Here is a 15,719-nt window from a genome sequence, read left to right on the forward strand (position 1 = left end):
TATTAACACTTGCCAACAAGCTTTTCTATTTAACCCAGGCACCATACGAATTACATAAAAGTGTTTATACAATGAAGAGGACATTTCCTACCATGATATTATGATTTTTTTTAATGTCGGGTGTTTTTATGTCGGGTGTTTTATTATCGCACGTCTTGGTGGATGTCAGCCCCAACGTCCGCCAGAGTGCGCTATTATTCCTGGCGTCGTTAGACTTGGGGCTGTGTGGATGCGAGCGTCCTCACGTGTCCTCACCGTGCAGCGAGCCGAAGCAGTTTTCTCGTTAAGAACTTCTTCCTCCTTCTCTATCCGCGTCAAATTGAGGATTTCAAGAGCCAAGCTAGGATTGCTACAGGAGTCGCCCACTGTAGGCGATTGCACTCTTGCACACAGTGGATAGGTTTGGACACCAGAATTCCGCTTGAACAGAAGTTCTCTTGTCTAAACGCACAAAGAACAGTTTTATGGGAAGGACGTGCTGGTTACAACAATAACATTGGAAAATGGTTCTAAAAAGGATATTCCGGACGGTTATCATGGGACCTCCGGGCTCCGGGAAGGGCACAGTGTCGGGGCGCATAGTAAAACGTTTCGGATTAACGCATCTTTCAAGTGGGGACCTTTTGAGGGCCAACATTAAAGCCAAAACAGGTAAAATTAGATCAGGGTGCAGTTCTAAACCTCTCCACATACGCAGATAATGGAAATGGCTGGTATGGTTGAAGATTAAATTAAGCAGAATTTGAAGTAATGCATTGTCTACATTTACATTTTAGTCATTTAGCAGACGCTCTTATCCAGAGCGACTTACAGTTAGTGAGTGCATACATTTTCATACTAGTCAGTTTCTTCGAAGTAGTCAGATTGTTCCCACTTGCTTGTGTTAGGTGTTTGTCATGCATGAACAGCAGCAGTTGACACATTAGATAGCATTGATGTTGCTACCAGTACCATGTGCTGACCCACAGACATCAATTCAACGTCTATTCCGCGTTGGTTCAACGTAAAATTACGTGGAAACAACGTTGATTCAACCAGTGTGTGCCCAGTGGGTAAATTGTATGTGTGATATTCATATTGTCAAATAATCATTCATAAACCAAAATGAATATGAAAATGTGGGATGCAATCAGATTATTTGGGATGTTATGCAAAATGTAACAGAGAGAATAAACAAATTGTTATCCACAAGATGATGCAATGAAGCATGCGATGTCCTGAAAACGACGATGGTGGTTGCTCATTGTCCTACTCTCCTGGGGAGAAAGATACAGATCAAGAGTTTAAAAAGTTTACTTTCTAATGACCCCTGACCTAAACATCTGGATTTTCTGTCTAACTAGTTGTTGTTTTGTTGAAGTTGCTCTTGACAACTATTACAGAGATGGTAATATACCTATACCTTGCAAACAAAATACCTCCCCTACAGTAGCCAAAAGTGTGTTTCTGGTCTGACTATGATAATAGAAACAGTTAAATTAAGTCCAGTTCATATTCTTATCTTGCTGCAATAAGGTCGAGCTTGACTAGTTTGGAGAGCTGACAAGACCCCGCTCTCATTATTGAGTGGAAAGAATGTTTTATTTTGAAACAATTTACACACCTCTATTATACAGCAGATCTACAGCTATAGTAGACCTGTGCACAGGTAACCTGATATCTGAATCACCTGCCACCTGAGCTTTCTACAGTGAAGGTCATGTGGTTCTGTATGTAACTGCAACTTGTTATCACACTGCTCCAGCTTTTACCTTGACTGAAGTCCCATCAGATGTGAAGACCATCATAAACTGAGGAGTAGCCTATAGCAGACAACTGACATTCAAGGACTTTGTTCCCACTTCCCCTTGCTCCTTTTTTTCACACTGGAATGATATGAAACACATTAAGGACTATAAAGTTATTTCTGAACACCCACATGAAAACATGACGAGAATACTTAGTTTTATTGCCCATACAATCTGTGATCTAGTTATCAGTTTAATAGTACATTTTGTAAGTATGTACACACTTGGCACACAGCAAGCCATGTGCCAAGTCCTCAAAGAATGCAATAGTTAAAAGAATGCAAGCCTGTATTTTTTTCAGTCTAGTGTGCAGCTTATTTGTTCTAGCCTGAGATGAGCGCCACTGAGCACAGTAGGCTAGTATACCTATGCTGCTCCTTCTATGGCCCTGGCCTGCACAGCCGCCTCCTCCGACTGTTACAGAAATTCCTTTCTGCTGTTGGAGTCAGACAAAGACTCAATTTTTTTGGTGCCGGGGACCCCTTTTGTGATAGCAAATTAATCAGGGACCCCTTCATAATCAGAACACAACTCGAGTGAGATAAAAAAAATAGCATACAAGGAGTTACTATGACTTCGGCAGTTTTAAAGCTTAAATTACAGTGCATTTATGTAAAAAAAAATAATAATAATACTTTCTGGACAATACATGAAGTATTCAGTTGAAAAATATACAATTGGTGGAGTACTGTGGATACCAATATCCCTGTGAGCCTCCCAGAATATAAATTGTAGATCCTTAATATGAGGGGAGGGGGGGGGATTCTGGCCTGAAAAGGAAATAATCTACAAAAGTATTTAGAAACCTATTAGAAATATACTCTGAGTACATATCGTAATCCATTTGGGTGATTTTGTCTCTTTTCTCGACTTGGTAAAGATTCAGGATGTTTTTTTCTTTAATGTATTCTGGACAGGATAATATTTGGTAGAATATGTTCTCACTAGAGAATATATAATAAAGATGACAGATCTGAGCTGTTTGTGTTCCTGTATCTCTTCTTCTGGCAGAGCAGGGAAATATATATGACAGCTTTGTTTTTTATCCTTCCAGAACTGGGTCTTCTGAGAGAATAAATAGTAAAGATCACAGCTCTGATCCTTGTGTTATTCTGTCTCCTCTCCTGGCAGAGCTGGGTCTTCTGATTTAAGTGCATAATGTGTACATGTTTAAAAACTAAAGATGACAGCTCTGAGCTTTATGTTCCACCGTGACTCTTGCAGAGCTGGGTCTTCTGATGAAGTCATGCATCGACCAGGGTCAGCTGGTACCTGATGACATAATCTCCCGTCTCATCCTAACAGAGATGAGGAGCATAGAGCAGAGCAGCTGGCTGCTGGACGGTAAGCAGTAAGCACAATGCACCACACTCATTACACCAACAGAGAGAGAGCGAGAGGATGACAATGGGGAAAGATAGAAAGGTTGTATCAAAGGGCAGTATAGGTCGGACTTAAACGATGACATGTGTGCCGGAGGCTGCAGCATTACCGCTAGACCAGCCAGGCCACCCGTTACTCATCTTTAGGCACACCTTTTATAGGCATAGACAAGGCAATAGGCTTATGTTTTAAAAGGCATTCAGTACACTCCAGACACCTTCAAGTGAGTAGGAATATGCTTCGGATGTGTTTCTAAGAAACATTTACATTACTTGGAACAGCTTGCTGCTGAACAGTAAACAGCACCTGCACTCATTAAGCTATTGGTCTTTACGCGCGCACACACACACACACACACACACACACAACACACACACCGCTCATTAAGCTACTCATATTTAGGCACACCAACAGTCTCCTCCACCAGCTGACTCTCTAGCCATTAGCCTGGGGACTAAGTTACACCAACACAGGCTTAAAGGAAAAGTCCACCCAAAACCACTCATTCATATAATTTACAGTGTGAGAACAATATTTGTTGTTAACAAATGTTTCATTTTGTCGTTATAATAAGGTTGGTAGCAACGTGAAAATCATTGTGGAATTCCGTTGCAGCTCAAGTCGACTACAAAAACCACAATGCAATGCTCTCTCTATGGGCTGGCTGGCTAGCTAGCAAACGTAGCTACACACAATAATACCAAAGTCAATATCAGCATGTCAAGTAGCTAGTTAGCTGTAAAATCGCTTAAATAAACTGCACTATCAATTTAGGAGTCTATAATCTCACCATGTTCAACGTGCAGATCGATGTGCCTCAGAGTGGAGTCTGACATTCGCAACGGTATCATGCAATGCACCCTGGACTGAAGAGGCAGACAAATAGGCTAAAAGTTAGACCCTCTGTTAAATGAAACATTTCTGGCGTGTAGGAATATCACAAAAAATGATCAATGGCTCATTCGAGAGAAGACAACCTCCCGCGTTATGACATCGGCCAGTATTGAAATCTGCCATGTATGATAGACGTTTTCGCGATCTTAAAGTCGTATTCCTATTCACTTCCATTGTAGTGAGAGCGCCTTTATCGCAATGCCACGCCATACCGTCCGAATTTCTGCCTGCTTGAACGGCAATAGCTCAGATACACATGAAAACGTGAAATGACCCAGGGAATCGATAGAACATCACCCAGAGATCACAAAAACAATAACATTTAAAATGGGTCACTCTTTACTTAAAGTAAAAAGGCATACACGCCATAAACCTTCAGGTGAGTAGGAATACGCTTTGGAAATGTCTACATTGAATACGTCTTGATAGCTTTCATACTATTTATTACAACTTTGTAATGTATTTATAGATGACAGATGTATTCTCTTTTGTGGGAAAAATCAAATATTTATGAAAATGGCTCTTAAAGGGTTAAATAACCTTAGACCACTAAGGCAGATGGACTATCAGATCAATTTGTGTTCATCCTGGCCCAAGGCGGTTTTCCATTTCAAAATAGCTGTCAAAGTGGGAGATAAAGGCAAATAGTACAGTCATGCATGCATCATGTTAAAGGGATACTTCGCGGATTTTGGCAATGAGGCCCTTCATTTACTACCCCATAGTCAGATGAACTATTGGATACCATTTTTGTCTCTGTGTCCAGGGCCGGCCCGCTCATTAGGCAGGATTAGGCGGCAGGATTAGGCGGCAGCCTATGGCGGCAGCCTATGGCTGCAGATTGAGGAGGGCAGCATTTTCCTGAGCTAAACTGACTGAGACACACCTCCAACAACACATAAAACCTCACATAATTCTGCCCAAAACTAATGACAATTTCTCTGAACCAGTGGCATATGGGCTTTTTAGGTGAGATCTGATGCCGCCCTATGATAAGCAGTGCCCACTTTGTCAAAGGCAGGGAGGCAAAATATTGCTCTTGTCCATTCCCAGGGTGCTGTTGGAGAGTGACACTTGAGCTGGAGTTTTCTCAATTCATCTTTCCATGATTCCTTGCCTACTTTCTCTTATCCCATCTCTTCGTCTCATTCTCAAACAAATCAATATGCGCTGAATACAACAGGTGTAGACCTTACCGTGAAATGCTTACTTACAAGCCCTTAACCAACAATGCAGTTCAAGAAATAGTTAAGAAAATATTTATTAAATAAATGTAAGTAAAAAATAATAAAAAGTAACACAATAATGAGGCTATATTCATGTAGGTAGGGGTAAAGTGACTATGCATAGATAATAAACAGTGCGAGTAGCAGCAGTGTAAAAACAAAGGGGGGGGGGGGGTCAATTTAAATAGTCCGGGTGGCCATTTTATTAATTGTTCAGCAGTCTTATTGCTTGGGGGTAGAAGCTGTTAGGGAGCCTTTTGGACCTAGACTTGGCGCTCCAGTACTGCTTGCCGTGCGGTAGCAGAGAGAACAGTCTATGACTTGGGGGACTGGATTCTTTGACACCGCCTATTATATAGGTCCTGGATGGCAGGAAGCTTGGCCCCAGTGATGTACTGGGCCGTACGCACTACCCTCTGTAGCGCCTTACGGTCGGATGCCAAGCAGTTGCCATACCAGGCGGTGATGCAACCGGTCAGGATGCTCTCGATGGTGCAGCTGTAGAACTTTTTGAGGTTCTGGGGACCCATGCCAAATCTTTTCAGTCTCCTGAGGGGGAAAGGTGTTGTCGTGCCATCTTCACGACTGTCTTGGTGTGTTTGGACCATGAAAGTTTGTTGGTGATGTGGACACCAAGGAACTTGAAACGCATTGGAGAAGAAGGTTCTCCAACTATACGGTTGAGAAGGAGGCGAGGAGAGATGAGAAGAATCGCGGAAAGATGAATTGGAAAAGAGCCCGACTCTGGGCCTCTCCTTTCCTGTCAGGGTTCCCCCTTGTGAAGATTGTGAACATAGAACTCTAGAATGGACATTCTCGAGCTATGAAGGTCTATAACTTAAACCACTCTAGTGTATTAAAAATCTCTATGGTTACGACTGGTCTCTTCTGTCTGGCAGGGTACCCCCGCACCTTGGCTCAGGCGGAGACTCTAGACGGCGTGTGCAGTGTGGACAGAGTCATCAACCTGGACGTTCCTTTCCAGACCATCAAACAGAGACTGACCTCTCGCTGGCTGCACCTCCCCAGCGGACGCGTCTACAACATCGACTTCAACCCACCCAAGATATCTGTAAGTATAGTCTGAGTCTCGGATGTATTTGACGGGCTAGATACTACTGAGCTATACTGAAGCTTCTGCTCCAAATGTATGTGGCCAAGTTTTACACAGGCCTTATTACAACCTCATTAGAATGTTATTACACATGTAATAACCATATGACAGGATAGTAACAACACACTTATACACTGTGTGGATATTTTAAAACGATGTGATAAGACTGTTTTATTGTTCCATCTCTCCCACCACACAGTTGATCTTGTCGTCAGCTAGCTTTAGCAACCACCTGACACCATGCAACCACCTGACAGCGCCTGTCTCCCTTACAAGTCATGTTATCAAAATATGGGTATTTCCTGGAACGTTAAAGTAGGGCACAGACTGCGTCTCCCTGGGACCTGGAGAGATTTAGAGGAGAGAGAGACAGATTAAGGGATTAGACAGATAAAACAAGTGTGCATCCTATTCCCTATATAGTGCACTACTTTTGACCAGATCCCTATGGCCTATACAGGGGATAGGGTGCCATTTCCGAACTTATCCAGGGTGGCATTTGTTTGCTGTGGCAATCCAAGTGGGGACCTTTGCTCTCATCCAAGCAATTAAACTGGAGCAAACAAGCCATTTTTAGCTGACCTGGGTTCAAATACTATTTTGAATCATTTCAAATACTTTAGCTGTGTTTGATTGAGCTTGCCTAGCACAATGGAACCAATAGAAAAATCCATAAATTGCAAACCCTGCCCACCTGGCACTCCAAACAGGCTAAGGCACATGCTCAAAGCGTTACGATTTCAAATAGTATTTGAACCCAGGTCAGATTGTTAGTAGTGTAAAAAGACAGTGCCAGGGGAAATGTTGTGAGTTACTCTCTAGGGTTCTTGAACATGAAAAGAACACTGAATGAAATCTCCCTCACCACTCCCAGCTTTCTGTGCTCTACTCTTTTAGACCATGTGCATTGTGTGCCTGTGCATTATATTTTACATTTTACATTTTAGTCATTTAGCAGACGCTCTTATCCAGAGCGACTTACATGAGCAATTAGGGTTAAGTGCCTTGCTTAAGGGCACATCGACAGATTTTGCACCTAGTCAGCTCGGGGATTAGAACCAGTGACCTTTCGGTTACTGGCACAACGCTCTTACCCACTAAGCCACCTGCCGCCCCCAGTGTTGTTTTTTGCGATTACAAACATGCTGGTAGGAGGTTGAATGCAATGTGAATAGTTAGACATTTCAGGCTAAACATTTACCTAGTGTTTGTATTCCGACTTGTTGAAACTGAGAGGACCAGTGTTTCATACAATAGAGGTGCAAATGTCGTCAAAAAGCAGCGTTTCACGTGAATTGTGCAAACAGGATGAAACTTCAGTAGATTACAGCTTCTTACTAATCTTTGCATTTCAGAGGCTGCATGGTCTGGGAGGGAGGTGTATATAGTCTACTCTCTCTCTCTCTCTCTTTCAAGGGTCTGTTCACGTTTGCTTTCTACGTCACCTAAGACAAGGTCATCATAGGCCATTGTTTTCTACTAACCATACAGGTTTCTGCTTGAACATTCAGTTCCCCTTCCCTGCATTTCTATGAACAAGCAGCACTGGCTTAGGCTGTGGTGTTTACACTTTACATACCATACCACTATGTCAGAATGTCGGATTACTAAATCGTCCAATATACCTCAGTGTAGCTGAGTTCGTAAGATGCTAGCAATGCCAGTACCGTGGGTTTGATTCCTGCTGGTGCCACCTATACGAAAATGTATGCACGCACAATTGTCAATTGCTTTGGATAAAAGCATCTTTAAATGTCATATATCTTAACACACTCACTGCTTGGTCTGTTTTGGTTTGCCCTCCTGCCTACAGGGCCTTGATGACGTCACTGGAGAGCCTCTGATTCAGAGAGATGATGACAGACCAGAGACCATCACCAGGAGGCTAAAGTCCTACGAGAACCAGACACAACCTGTGTTAGAGTACTACAGGTAGAGTCCCAAACCTGAACTATACACAGTACCAGTCAAAAGTTTGGACACACCTACTCATTCAAGGGTTTTTCTTTATTTTTACTATTTTCTACATTGTAGAATAATAGTGAAGACATCAAAACTATGAAATAACACATATGGAATCATGTAGTAACCAAAAAAGTGTTAAACAAATCAAAATATATGTTATATTTGAGATTCTTGAAATAGCCACCCTTTGCCTTGATGACAGCTTTTGCACACTCTTGGCATTCTCTCAGCCAGCTTCACCTGGAATGCTTTTCCAACAGTCTTGAAGGAGTTCCCACGTACGCTAAGCACTTGTTGGCTGCTTTTCCTTCACTCTGCCGTCCGACTCATCCCAAACCATCTCAATTGGGTTGAGGTCGGGGGATTGTGGAGGCCAGGTCATCTGATGCAGCACTCCATCACTCCTTCTTGGTAAAATAGTCCTTACACAGTCTGGAGGTGTGTTGGGTCATTGTCCTGTTGAAAAACAAATGATAGTCCCACTAAGCCCAAACCAGATGGGATGGCGTATCGCTGCAGAATGCTGTGGTAGCCATGCTGGTTAAGTGTGCCTTCTAAATAAATCACAGTGTCACCAGCAAAGCACCCCCACACACCATAACACCTCCTCCTCCATGCTTTACGGTGGGAACTGCACATGCAGAGATCATCCGTTCACCCACACCGCGTCTCACAAAGACACTGCGGTTGGAACCAAAAATCTCCAATTTGGACTCCAGACCAAAGGACACATTTCCACCGGTCTAATGTCCATTGCTCGTGTTTCTTGGCCCAAGCAGGTCTCTTCTTATTATTGGTGTCCTTTATTATAATAATAATAATATGCCATTTAGCAGACGCTTTTATCCAAAGCGACTTACAGTCATGTGTGCATACATTTTTACGTATGGGTGGTCCCGGGGATCGAACCCACTACCCTGGCGTTACAAGCGCCATGCTCTACCAATTAAGCTACAGAGGTGTCCTTTAATAGTGGTTTATTTGCAGCAATTTAACCATGAAGGCCTGATTCACGCAATTTCTTCTGAACAGTTGATGTTGAGATGTGTCTGTGACTTGAACTCTGTGAAGCATTTATTTGGGCTGCAATTTCTGAGGCTGGTAACACTTAATGAACTTATCCTCTGCAGCAGAGGTAACTCTGGGTCTTCCATTCCTGTGGCAGTCCTCATGAGAGCCAGTTTCATCATAGGGCTTGATGGTTTTTGCGACTGCACTTGAAGAAACTTTCAAAGTTCTTGAAATGTTCCGTATTGACTGACCTTCATGTCTTAAAGTAATGATGGACTGTCGTTTCTCTTTGCTTATTTGAGCTGTTCTTGCCATAATATGGACTTGGTCTTTTACCAAATAGGGCTATCCTCTCTAAACCCCCTTACCTTGTCACAACACAACTGATTAGCTCAAACGCATTAAGAAGGAAATAAATTCCACAAATTAACTTTTAAGAAGGCACACCTGTTAATTGAAATGCATTCCAGATGACTACCTCATGAAGCTGGTTGAGAGAATGCCAAGCGTGTGCAAAGATGTCATCAAGGCAAAGGGTGGCTATTTGAAGAATCTCAAATATAAAATATATTTTGATTTGTTTAACACTTTTTTGGTTACTACATGATTCCATATGTGTTATTTCATAGTTTTGATGTCTTCACTATTATTCTACAATGTAAAAAATTGTAAAAATAAAGAAAAACCCTGGAATGAGTAGGTGTGTCCAAACTTTTGACTGGTAGTGTATATATAAACTCAGCAAAAAAAGAAACGTCCTCTCACTGTCAACTGCGTTTATTTTCAGCAAACTTAACATGTGTAAATATTTGTATGACCATAACTAATTTCAACAACTGAGACAAACTGAACAAGTTCCACAGACGTGACCACATGAGGGAGGAGGATGTCTTCCCTGTAACGCACAACGTTGAGATTGCCTGCGATGACAACAAGCTCAGTCCGATGATGCTGTGACACACCGCCCCAGACCATGACGGACCCTCCACCTCCAAATGGATCCCGCACCAGAGTACAGGCCTCGGTGTAACGCTCATTTCATTCGACGATAAACGCGAATACGACCATCACCCCTGGTGAGACGAAACAGCGACTCGTCAGTGAAGAGCACTTTTTGCCAGTCCTGTCTGGTTCAGCGACGGTGGGTTTGTGCCCATAGGCGACGTTGTTGCCGGTGATGTCTGGTGAGGACCTGCCTTACAACAGGCCTACAATCCCTCAGTCCAGCCTCTCTCAGCCTATTGCGGACAGTCTGAGCACTGATGGAGGGATTGTGCGTTCCTGGTGTAACTCGGGCAGTTGTTGTTGCCATCCTGTACCTGTCCCGCAGGTGTGATGTTCGGATGTACTGATCCTGTGCAGCTGTTGTTACACGTGGTCTGCCACTGTGAGGACGATCAGCTGTCCGTCCTGTCTCCCTGTAGCTCTGTCTTAGGCGTCTCACAGTACAGACATTGCAATTTATTGCCCTGGCCACATCTGCAGTCCTCATGCCTCCTTGCAGCATGCCTAAGGCACGTTCACGCAGATGAGCAGGGACCCTGGGCATCTTTCTTTTGGTGTTTTTCAGAGTCAGTAGAAAGGCCTCTTTAGTGTCCTAAGTTTTCGTAACTGTGACCTTAATTGCCTACCGTCTGTAAGCTGTTAGTGTCTTAATGACCGTTCCACAGGTGCATGTTCATTAATTGTTTTATGGTTCATTGAACAAGCATAGGAAACTATGTTTAAACCCTATACAATGAAGATCTGTGAAGTTATTTTGATTTTTACTAATTATCTTTGAAAGACGGTCCTGAAAGAGGGACGTTTCTTTTTTTGCTGAGTTTATATACATACCGTGGGGAGAACAAGTATTTGATACACTGCCGATTTTGCAGGTTTTCCTACTTACAAAGCATGTAGAGGTCTGTAATTTTTATCATAGGTACACTTCAACTGTGAGACGGAATCTAAAACAAAAATCCAGAAAATCACATTGTATGATTTTTAAGTAATTAATTTGCATTGTATTACCTACTGAACATGACCCTGTTTATTATGATAACCGTCATGAGGTACTAATGTCTGTTTCTACCAACAGGAGCAAAGGGATGTTGGAGACATTCTCAGGAACGGAAACCAACAAGATCTGGCCTCACATTCAGGCATTTCTGTCCGAAACACTCTTCTCCCAAAATGAAAATGTTGTTGGGAAAGCCTAGAATCCACTCTATGGAAAAGGAAGGATCAGTTTACCAAAACTTAAATGGGACTCAACTCTTCGGTCCAAACCGTAGCAGTATCTCTGTGCCTATATAAGACCATGCCACGAACTACAACATAGCTGGATGAGGACCACTTGTTAAACCAATATGTCACATTCTAGCTCTATTCATTCCATATGTAGCCTGATCCCAGATTTGTTTATGCTGTCTCACCAACTCCTATGGTCACTGTCAAGTTAAACATCGATCGTAGGAGTCGGCAAGACAGCACAAACAGATCTGGGACCAGGCTATTCCAAATGTAACTTGTTGCCAGATGATGTGGTTTTGTGTCCAATTTCTAGCGGTCCTTGGTCTCTCTGTGTGTGGACAGGACAGGACTTGAGGGTAAAGTGCCGTTATATTATTATGTTTGTAGGGCCAAGTGCCTGTTGTTGACTGTATACTTTATCATGTAGTAGTTTTTAAATGATAAATGTGAATCACCATGCAATTAATACATAAAAAAAAAAAATCTGATTTTATGACTGACCACACTGATTGTAGTGAAACATTTGTCACCATTTTAAATTGTTAGCATGGTTAAAGTGAAATGTAGCAATATTAACTTGGGTGACAGGCTATTAAGTTATCACAGTACCCACGTTAACATCCAGTTTTTATGTGAGTAAAGTCATATCATATTTTTTTTAAATTATCACGACAGCTGTGATGGAAACCAGACGTTTCAGTGAAATTTAGATAATTTGTTTGTTCTACATGGTGGGATCTTTTTGTGTCAGAATTAATTATGCGGTAAATGGTGGTGGAAATGCCTTTATGAGCAAATATTGATATATATATATATATTTGTAAATATTTATTTCACCTTTTATTTAACCAGGTAAGCCAGTTGAGAACAAGTTCTAATTTACAACTGCGACCTGGCCAAGATAAAGCCAAGCAGTGCGATAAAAACAACAACACAGAGTAACATATGGAATAAACAAAACGTACAGTCAATAACACAATAGAAAATCTATATACAGTGTGTGCAAATGTAGTAAGTTATGTAGGTAAGGCAATAAATAGGCCATAGTGCAAAATAATTACAATTTAGTATTAACACTGGAGTGATAGATGTGCAGAAGATGATGTGCAAATAGAGATACTGGGGTGCCAATTAGGAAAATAAATAACAATATGGGGATGAGGTAGTTGGGTGGGCTAATTACAGATGGGCTGTGTACAGGTGCAGTGATGGGTAAGCTGCTCTGACAACTGATGCTTAAAGTTAGTGAGGGAGATAAGTATCTCCAGCTTCAGAGATGTTTGCAGTTCGTTCCAGTCATTTGCAGCAGAGAACTGGAAGGAATGGCAGCCAAAGGAGGTGTTGGCTTTGGGGATGACCAGTGAGATATACCTGCTGGAGCGCATACTACGGGTGGGTGTTGCTATGGTGACCAATGATCTAAGATAAGGCGGGGATTTGCCTAGAAGTGATTTATAGATGACCTGGAGCCAGTGGGTTTGGTGACGAATATGTAGTGAGGGCCAGCCAACGAGAGCGTACAGGTCACAATGGTGGGTAGTATATGGGGCTTTGGTGACAAAACGGATGGCACTGTGATAGACTACATCCAATTTGCTGAGTAGTTTTGGAAGCTATTTTGTAAATGACATCGCCAATGTCAAGGATCGGTAGGATTGTTAACACAGTGTCCAATGTAGGGCCAGATGTATACAAAATGGTGTCGTCTGCGTAGAGGTGGATCTGAGAGTCACCAGCAGCAAGAGCGACATCATTGATATACACAGAGAATAGAGTCGGCCCGAGAATTGAACCCTGTGGCACCCCCATAGACTGCCAGAAGTCCAGACAACAGGCCCTCCGATTTGACACATTGAACTCTATCTGAGAAGTAGTTGGTGAACCAGGCAAGGCAGTCATTTGAGAAACCAAGGCTATTTAGTCTGCCAATAAGAATGCAGTGATTGACAGAGTCAAAAGCCTTGGCCAGGTCGATGAAGACGGCTGCACAGTACTGTCTGTTATCGATCGCGGTTATTATATCGTTTAGGACCTTGAGCGTGGCTGAGGTGCACCCATGACCAGCTCAGAAACCGGATTGCATAGCGGAGAAGGTACGGTGGGATTCGAAATGGTCGGTGATCTGTTTAACTTGGCAGTTTTCCAATCTCTGGGGATCTCAGACGATACGAAAGAGAGGTTGAACAGGCTAGTAATAGGGGTTGTGACAACTTCGGCGGCTAACTCTAGAATGTTTTGTGCTCTTTCAGAAGACATCAGCTATCTGAATTTGGGTGAAGGAGGGGTGGGTGGGTGGGGTGGGGGGGGCAAGTTGCAGCGGAGGGTGCAGAGCTGATGACTGGGGTAGGGGTAGCCAGTTGGAGTTAGTGCTACAGGATACTAATTTATGTTTGAAAAAGCTAGCCTTTGCTTTCCTAACTGCTTGTGTATATTGGTTCCTGACTTCCCTGAAAAGTTGCATATCGCGGGGGCTGTTCGATGCTAATGCAGTACGCCACAGGATGTTTTTGTGCTGGTCACGGGCAGTCAAGTCTGGGGTGAACCAGGGGCTATATCTGTAAATTTGGAGTCACACGATGATATGGTGTGTGGTTCTCTCACTACGACTCGGAAAACCATGCAGTTTATTCGGCTACAGATGAAATAAGTTATGATGAAGGGTGGTGTAAGTTCAATAAATATTGAGGGTCTTAATCTGGTGACATGATGATTGATGCTTGACTGCCGTTTGACAAATACAAATATTCTCGCTATCATCCATAATAATCTCATCATGTAGATAGCCAACCCACACAGCCTACCCACACTGTATCTGCGAGCTGTTGGCTAGATCTCAGGTGCCAAGACCAGAGTAGGCACATTTGCTATTTAACGCAACAGTTTTTGTGACAAAACTATTGGTAGAGTTGAAAACGGTCTTCACGCACTGATTTTTATCCGCAACAAGTTCATTTGGTGGAAACGTACCACTTTATGCGGATTCTAGAATATTCACATGAAAATCTGTCGCCAATTGGATAGAAACCTAGCTAGTGACAGATTTTATTTGAAAAGCTGTAATTAGCTGATGCCTAGTTGTAATAATTAAATAATATACACACTGAGTGCACAAAACATTAGGAACACATTCCAAATATTGAGTTGCAACCATTAAAACGTCATCACTATTCAATTACTTTGGCCCCATCTGATCCTACTGCAGGCCAGCAGCCTGGGAGGACGGGACACCAGCGTTCAAAACATCTTGTAACTTTCCTGCAGTAAAATCTCATACACCCAAGTATTTCTCTTCAACTGCCACCACAACATCTATCCTCTGATTGACCATCGTGGCCATGAACGCCAAAAAAAAAAAACTTACTGAAGCACGTTATTCCTATCATTCTCTATTGACCTCGGCCTACTTACAGGGATCTTCTTAGGATCCCTCACCCTGGACCCATCTTCCTCTACTACTTTCTTCACTGCCTCAACATACGACACCTTCTGCCCTACTCTGATCCTGGCAACCTGCCTTTCTCTCACCAGACATCTCTGATCTCCGGCACCATGGGTACCCCTACAGTTTACTCAAATTTTTCCACCGATACTACACGTTCCTTTCTCTCATATCCTCCTGCACACTTCTCACATCTAGGAATCTCCCTTCTACACACTGCTGCCACATGACCATAAGTTTGACACCTAAAACACTGTAATGTATTTGACACATCCTAACTTGACTTTATCTGGTAAAGACTCTGCATCAAAACTCAGTAGTACAGACAGTGTATTCTCTGTTTTACCACGCTCTCCACCGGGTCTGCATCGCACCAAACGGCGGGCGTCACAGACACCGGGATTCTTCAACTTCAGTTTTACATTTACATTTTAGTCATTTAGCAGACGCTCTTATCCAGAGCGACTTACAGTTAGTGAATACATATTTTTTTTATACTGGCCCCCCGTGGGAATCGAAGCCACAACCCTGGCGTTGCAAACGCCATGCTCTATCAACTGAGCTACATCCCTGCCGGCCATTCCCTCCCCTACCCTGGACGACGCTGGGCCAATTGTGCGCCGCCCATGAGTCTCCCGGTCGCGGCCGGCTGCGACAGAGCCTGG

General features: G+C 42.9%; 1 protein-coding gene across 2 annotated transcripts; it reads left to right on the forward strand.

The window, feature by feature from the left end:
- The first annotated feature begins 208 nt into the window (after nucleotides 1–208).
- LOC121573447 (GTP:AMP phosphotransferase AK3, mitochondrial) lies at nucleotides 209–12,103 on the forward strand. Of its 2 annotated transcripts, XM_041885450.2 has the most exons (5): nucleotides 210–651; nucleotides 3,012–3,131; nucleotides 6,190–6,362; nucleotides 8,218–8,336; nucleotides 11,461–12,103. In XM_041885450.2, the coding sequence occupies exons 1-5, from the start codon at nucleotides 504–506 to the stop codon at nucleotides 11,579–11,581; spliced, it is 681 nt and encodes a 226-aa protein (XP_041741384.1). In that variant the 5' UTR covers nucleotides 210–503; the 3' UTR covers nucleotides 11,582–12,103. The 2 variants fall into 2 exon arrangements, with proteins under 2 accessions (XP_041741385.1, XP_041741384.1); XM_041885451.2 differs by lacking the exon at nucleotides 3,012–3,131 and having other exon boundaries at nucleotides 209–651.
- The last annotated feature ends 3,616 nt before the right edge of the window (nucleotides 12,104–15,719 follow it).

Source organism: Coregonus clupeaformis, chromosome 9 (assembly GCF_020615455.1).
Source record: "Coregonus clupeaformis isolate EN_2021a chromosome 9, ASM2061545v1, whole genome shotgun sequence".
NCBI lineage: Eukaryota > Metazoa > Chordata > Actinopteri > Salmoniformes > Salmonidae > Coregonus > Coregonus clupeaformis.

Coding starts and splice junctions, on each gene's coding strand:
- LOC121573447 (XM_041885450.2), top strand. CDS start 504: ATGGTTCTAAAAAGGATATTCCGGACGGTTATCATGGGACCTCCGGGC. Junction 6,363..8,217: donor TCAACCCACCCAAGATATCT/GTAAGTATAGTC, acceptor TCCTGCCTACAG/GGCCTTGATGACGTCACTGG. Junction 8,337..11,460: donor CCTGTGTTAGAGTACTACAG/GTAGAGTCCCAA, acceptor TTCTACCAACAG/GAGCAAAGGGATGTTGGAGA.